This window comes from Photinus pyralis, unplaced genomic scaffold, assembly GCF_008802855.1.
Source record: "Photinus pyralis isolate 1611_PpyrPB1 unplaced genomic scaffold, Ppyr1.3 Ppyr1.4_LG1, whole genome shotgun sequence".
Classification (NCBI taxonomy): Eukaryota; Metazoa; Arthropoda; class Insecta; order Coleoptera; family Lampyridae; genus Photinus; species Photinus pyralis.
In genome coordinates, this window is record NW_022170249.1 from 47,994,976 (window position 1) to 48,002,602 (window position 7,627).

Below are 7,627 nucleotides of genomic sequence, written 5' to 3' on the forward strand. Positions count from 1 at the left end.
GATTCACAAAGCTTGTAATCTTATTTTATTGTGAGTATTTTTATTTACTTTTTGGCGTGTTTGGCGTCCAAAATTATATGAGCTTTGTCAAAGCTCGGTGGTTGTTTCAATGGGAGACCCGTTTCCACTAGCTTTCCTTCTCGAGGATCGCTGCAACCTATTTCATTTGCGAGTGAACCTTGAATTTTTACCTTGAAGTTCACAATGTTTACAAGTATTGCATGATGTTCTAATTAAACGCCGAAGTCTTTTATGTTATACGAATACTCTCGTATACACCACATGTCTATTTAATATTATCCATACTTCAATTCATATTACCCTTACGCTCCGTAATCAATCATTCGTACTCATTGATTATTATTTTACTTACTACTTTATATTTCTATTTCTCCCTATTTACAGCTGGAACCTTTGTATTATAGAATAAAAAACTTTTCGTTTGCATCTTTTAGATTAAGTCTAATTGTGTTTTTAGGGATAAAAAATAAAAGATAGAGTAGTTACTACATTATTTAAAGTGGTATAATTGAATAACAATTATGTATGTAATCAAATATAAAAATCTTTTACTTTATTTTTAAACACATTACGAAGCTATTGTAAATTTCTGTATTTCACAGATAATGGAAGAGGGTATAAAAACCATTTAAATAGGAACCAAATTAAATAAAAAGTAACCATTAACTAATTGTGTTTCACCCCGGCGGCAATGGACCTGTATATGGTGTAATTATACGTCCAACCTTTGCTGAGTAATTTAATATCACACGAATTGATTACAGTAAGTGTAATAATAACCTTTGGCAATAGATGGCGAAATGTTCTGAACTAACGGACAACTAAATCGATTCGTACATCTGATGTATATGATATATAAAAATAAAATAAAATAAAAACGTGTTAATATTCTCACTGGAGTCGCACATGATTTCAACGTTACAAAGGTTGGTTGTCCTCTAGTGAAATTGACAGAAAAATAGAAGAGATTGGAATAAGTTAATTAAAGGTAGGTATGTAAGTAAAAGTAAGCAACAAGTGTGTTTGAAGTGAAGTTTTAGCGCATTCTATAACCACAGATAAAATACCCAACAGATTGCTAACCACAATACATTTTATGGGTAACATAAATATACTTAAAATATACTTAAGTTAAAGATCCTGGTATACTTAAACGCGCCATCTACTGAGTATTAGTATGAACATCCATTTTACGAATCTTTATGGTGGTCATGAAAAGAATGAGTTACAAGCGTTTTTCTGTAGATGTCACTTTAAAAAAACTCACCCCGCGAAACCGTGTCTTTTAGTCTATAAAACTATAATTTATAGGTGTTTGCGTTTGTGATTGCATTGTGTGTGATTTATGTGTACAGTGACTTGTCTTACATTAATTTGTTGTAGTGTCAAAGCTATTATAATTTTGAGGTAAGTACTTAACTAAACTATCAAATTTATGTAAAGATTTAGATTTCAGTTTAAATTGTGTGGCGACCATTATTAATAATTGTAAGCTGTGCCATTATCAAAGATGGTTGCTATAGATTTTAACCTGTATTTAAGTCTTAAATTTAAAATTTGAGTCAATTTGACGGCTGGCGCAATCGGCCATTTATAGGGGAGCGTATGGAGGCGAGCACGTGCACACGTTTAATCTGTGTAATCGGATCGCAAATTTTCTTGATAACCGTGCAAAGATACGCAGTAAATAGATAAACCACATCAGAAGCACAGATTTTTATCTGTGACAGAAGTAAATAATTTTGTTGGGCTTGCATTTATTGCCTTTTCGAAAACCGTCGAAAATGAATACTTACGATCAAAAAGTTTGTCCCGCTTTTCTTGTGAATTTCTTTTATACGTGAGATAGTAGTCGGTTTTGCTGTGCTTAAATGAATCAAGACGCTTTAAAAAGTTATCGCTCAAGCTAAGTCAGAATACATCTCACCTGAGACGGGCACAAATACAAAATTCAAAACAGAAGAGGACGGTTTTAAAATATAAACAACAATTAGCGACCACCAACATGTTTAGTTCTATCATGCATAAATCCGATTCTGTAAAAGCTATGTTCTCCATGCAATTTTTACACAAGAAAAGAATGCCCTGGACTCGAACAGAAAAAAAATTTGCATTGGCTTTTTACTACAGTTCGCCGGCATCTTATAAACTATTTAAACGCAATGGTTTCGTACTTCCTGCACTATCAACAATCAGAGGATGGATCGGAGAGTCCAGATTCTTTCCAGGCACCGATAAAAAGTTTGCACAACAACTTAAATTAAAAACCGAGAGCATGGAACGTATAGAAAAGCAATGTGTTCTAGCATTTGATGAAGTGGATTTGATGGCAAAGCTGGAATACTCGAAACCTTATGATTTCATTGAAGGATTCGAGGATGTTGGGCATTTGGGCAGAACTAAGGTTGTAGCCAAGAAAGCTCTAGTGTTTATGACAAGGGGTCTCTTCAGCAAATGGAAATTGCCTTTTGCATATTACTTATCGGGTAGTGGCATAAAAAAGGAACAGCTGCATGTTTTAATTAAATACACAATCGAGGAACTCCAAAAGTGCTGTTTAGTTGTTAGAGCTGCTGTTTGTGACCAGGCGACCACCAACGTGGCGGCTTTAAAGCTTCTAGGTGTTACAGAAGATAAACCATACATCGACACGTACGAACAGAAAATAATTTTCATATACGATGCGCCACATTTATTCAAAAATTTTCGTAACAATTTATTAGATGGAGATTATCAAGTAGATGTGCATGGCAGAAAACGCCTCATTAAGTACAACGACATTGTAAGAACGTATGAGTTAGATAAAATGGGTAAGGCAAGAGCAATGGTGAAATTAACGGATGCACACATATCACCTAATTCTTTTCAAAAACAGTCGTGCAAATTAGCGTTGCAGGTGTTTAGCCATACTGTATCTGCTGCAATAAAAACGTGTACTGAAACAGGCCAGCTAAAAAGTGAATCTGCTATAGATACAGCTAACTTTATTTCGTTAATGAACAATACGTTTGATAACTTAAATAGTAAAATTAAATACGATAAAAATCCATACATATAGACGTGCAATTAGTGACGAAAATGTGGAAGTTCTAGAAACCCTAACCACTTGTAAACAGTTTGTAAAAAACTTGTCAAAAATCAATTCTAAAGGGAAAATTACTAGACCACCATGCTTTTCCGGTTTAATACAAACTATCAACGGCGTTGTACTCCTTCATGACGAATGTAAAAAAAGTACATTTAATTACATATTAACGAATCGGTTGTGCCAGGACGTACTCGAAAATTATTTTTCTGTCGTTCGCAAAAGGGGTGGCTTCAATAGAAATCCAACATGTAGAGTTTTTAGAACAGTATTTAGATCATCGGTCATTAATTGTATAACTCCATCCGAATACGCGAACTGTGAAATTGATGAAGATGATTACTTAAGCACCGCTCCTGACCAAACTACTTTGAGTTTGAATGCCCACGAACATAACTCCGAAAGCGTGTCCATTTGTGATAATGATAACATTTGTAGTGAAGAATGTTCAGAACTTGACAGTGGAAAGAACACCGACACCGAAATTCAGATAGCGCAACCCGTCACCATTGAAGATTGTGCAATAAACTACTTTGCTGGTTATGTTTGTAGCAAAACCGCTAAAAAGTTTGATTGTGAAACGTGTTCTGAAAAATTTTCACTCCAAAGTGCACAAGCTTCAGTTATATATTTCAAACAAAATGTATAAAAAGCAAGACACTTCAAAAGGACTTTTCTCCCCTTCACTACATATTTATAAATTAGTGAATGACTGCTTGACCATATTCCACAATGAATTTAAAAATATGTTCTGGGAAAGAGACATTCGAAAAAAATTATCTTTGAAGAGTCGACACTTATTTAATTCAGAAAATTTTTGTGGTAATGAAGAACACAAAAAATTTTTCATTGACTTACTTCTCACCGCAAAAATTCACAAGGAGTGCAAATGGTCATTAATGCCAACATTTTCCGCCAAATCGAAATTGAAAATTATGCAGCATAAATAGTTACATAACAGTTGCAGCACCCTTGCACACGCCGTAAGTAACTTTACTTCCAAGCCTTTATTTAATCAAAACCTTTCAGATTTTTAAACATTTTCGTCGGTTTACCAATTTATTTATTTACTGTGTCACCTTGTTTGGCAATTATGCACTTTTGGAGTCGTAAGTAATATTCTTTTAAATACGCTACCGATTTCATAACAAAACTTTTCAGATTTTTAAACATTTTCGTCGGTTTACCAATTTATTTATTTACTGTGTCACCTTGTTTGGCAATTATGCACTTTTGGAGTCGTAAGTAATATTCTTTTAAATACGCTACCGATTTCATAACAAAACTTTTCAGATTTTTAAACATTTTCGTCGGTTTACCAATTTATTTATTTACTTTGTCATTTTGTTTGGCAATTATGCACTTTTGGAGTCGTAAGTAATTTTCTTTTAAATACGTCATCGATTTAAAAACAAAATTTTCAGCAGTTCAGTTCGCAAATGTCCTTTATCACAGATATTTATCTGTGTCTTAGTGCCTTTATGAAGTGTTGGATAACAGGAAAATGCAGAAGTGAGAAAATCGTGTAATTTTATACAATACCATTTTTCGCGATGCGCTCGACGTTAAATGCAGCTAAGGTGAATTTTCCTTTTAGAGTCGGCCGCTTTACTTTAAATAAGTCAACAGATCAATTGAACAATTTTTCTGTGATAAGTCTTTAGAATTTAAACTGGTGTTGATAGCACAGGTGTTCGCGGAGTGCGGCGCGGTTGTTGGATGGAGCTCGCAGATTACGGCAATATTGCCCAGTTGAAACATGATTCGGCAATTGCGTTAGACGGAAGATAATTCCACTGGTCGACATTATTTACGTTATTTTAGTAAAGAAAATCTTTTATAGTTGGAATATGTAATTATTGTTTGTTGCATTTTTTTTAATTTTTTGGGAGGGTTATGCAGCATTTATGGACCATCCAATTTAATATATTTTTAATGGTAAATTATTTTGAAGACCTTAAAAAATTAACTTTGGGTATGCCTTGTAAACAAAAAAACAAACGGGGCGGTGTTTCGTTTCGCTCAATCAGAGCGCCCTGTTAATGAATAATTGGAATTTAGTACGTTTACATACCATATTTTGTGTAGTGTTGACTACAGATACCGATACTGAAATTTCAGTGTGAGTCCTCTTGTGGCAAAAAGCGGTATCATGTTTCATAAAAATCTTTAATAAAAAATTATATTTTTCACTGGAAATTGGGGACCTATAGGCAACCCGTAGTTCGCATTTGCATTATGGTTGTATTTAGTAACACTGCATTTGGTTGGCAATCTGTTGGGTATTTTATCTGTGCTATAACTAACAAAGTTAGCGTCTTGCGCCCACTCTGTCCGTTCCTACGTCCATGTCATAACTGATTCGTTGCCTTTGGTAGTTTATAACTCCAGACACCTGAACCAGACAATGTGTGGGTTCACTCTTGATGCACGCCCACAGCTGCCAAAAAAATACGAAGTATGGACGTCAGGATTTATATATAACTGATACAAAGAAAATCATCCACGTAACGAATCAAAACTTTGGGAAAATAGGCAAAATCTTATTGTAAATCAGTTTCAAAAACAAACGCTTCCTAACGAATAATTATGACGGAAGCTCGTTAGCCCAATCAGAGCTTCGAAACATTAATATATTATTGTGGTTTATTGGTGTTTTTGTTTTACTTTTTTGTATCTTCAACGTCCACAGGAGTTTCAGTGCTTCCACCTAGATATGACAGATTTTAGGAAATGAATCATTGTGCACGTGCATAACTAGTTTGCCAGTTTCTATATTGTGCACGAAATGCGGAAAAGTACAACAATACAACACGATTTACACTGAAAAGTTCATCATATCGCAAACTTTTCCATTAAACTTTACTTCAATTAAAAACGTATGGAAGACCAGGTTTACGATCGATGACATGTATACCCCATTTCGCAATATAGCGTAATAACCTTTTTATTTCAATATTCCTGGATTATTTTGCTTTATACTTTGTAAATCTAAATAAATGCGTTTGATTAGGGTTGAAGATTAAAGCGTTTGATGGAAAATCGCCGGCCTAAATATGTAACAAACATTCAATTCTGCATTAGTCAATAACTTTATAGTAAGCGTTGAATCTTCTATTTATTTACTTTTTGGTAGAAAGTTTAATTTGAGATATGTTTTTGTTATATCTATTTTTTTTTCAATAATAATAATAATAATAATATTTCTTTATTAAGGGGTAGGAAAAGCTTTGCAGCCATCAATCCCCCCCTCTACAAGCTTACATAACAATGGCCCGTATGAATAAAAGTAAGCAAATGCTTATACTTACAAAATTCAAAGTAAATACTCGTAACTGCCCTTTCATACTGGTCTGTTTAGCATGATTTAGCAGCGCTGCACTGCGTCCTGTCCTGCTTAGAAGCGCTGCTACGTCGCCCAGTGCGAAGGAGCACTTACGAGCATTTTTACTTTGAATTTTGCAAGTATAAGCATTTGCTTACTTTTATTCATACGGGCCAATAAGTGGCATTCTACACCAAAAAATACAATAATATAGCGATAGAAGAAATCAAAACCAACAATAAAAGAAGAATGAAAGAGTAGTAAAGAATCTATCAAAAATTTGTGACATCATTTTTTATGATATTTAAGCACACTCGAGTAAAAGTCTCTCCAATCAATTGTATACTCACTGGTAAATTGTTCCATAGTTTTGCCGCCTGCACATAAAACGATCTGTATCCCACTTTTGTGTTAACTTTGGGTATACAAAGATTGTTAGTACGAGTACACCATATGTATGAAAACTTTGAAGAATGTTAAATTGTTCACTTAAGTAAATTGGTTTTTTATTCACAATGATCAATTTATGTAAAAAGCACAGGATGTTAAATAAGCGCATCTTTTCCATATTAAGCATATTCAGATCAACAAGTGCTGGTGTTATACGATCATATTTACGTATGTTGCAGACATAACGGACACAATAATTTTGGACTTTTTGTATTTTAATGGATAGGCTTTTATTTAGTCCATGATAACACACATCGCCGTAGCTCAGTAAAGGTAATATTAGTTGTTTTATTAATTTTAGTTTAATTTCCTTTGATAGCGCGTCTTTAGATCTATATAAGTTTTTTTAATTTATAGTATGATTTATTTAGTATATAGTTCACATGCAGTTCCCAGCTCAAGTTTTGATCTAAAACCATACCTAAGATCTTCATGGATGTATCATATTCAACTTTAGTTCCAGGCACCTCTACTGTATGTGTTACTTCGGAGAAAAATTTTTTAATTTGTCCTGTAGTACCTAGCGGCATTAATACCGTTTTACAGGGGTTAAGCTTAGGGTGGTTTGCAGTTGCCCACTTGGTGATAATGTCTAGGTCTTCGTTCAAATCATCTATACGTTGATTAATAGTTTCAACACTGGCATTTATTAATAGCTGTATATCATCAGCGTAGAGGTGAACATAAACATGTTGGAGAAAACGATGTAAGTCACTAACATATATATTGAACAACAATGGGCCCAG

At 33.9% G+C, this 7,627-nt stretch overlaps 1 protein-coding gene across 1 annotated transcript in view; it reads left to right on the plus strand.

Annotated features, from left to right (window-relative positions):
• The window catches only part of LOC116162045 (KRAB-A domain-containing protein 2-like), a 3,384-nt gene extending 2,886 nt beyond the window's left edge, over positions 1-498 (plus strand). Inside the window, exon 3 of the mRNA XM_031475569.1 lies at positions 479-498. Within this exon, the coding sequence (XP_031331429.1) occupies positions 479-498 (20 nt within the window). The remainder of the gene's footprint in view (positions 1-478) is intronic.
• Positions 499-7,627: the final 7,129 nt, after the last annotated feature.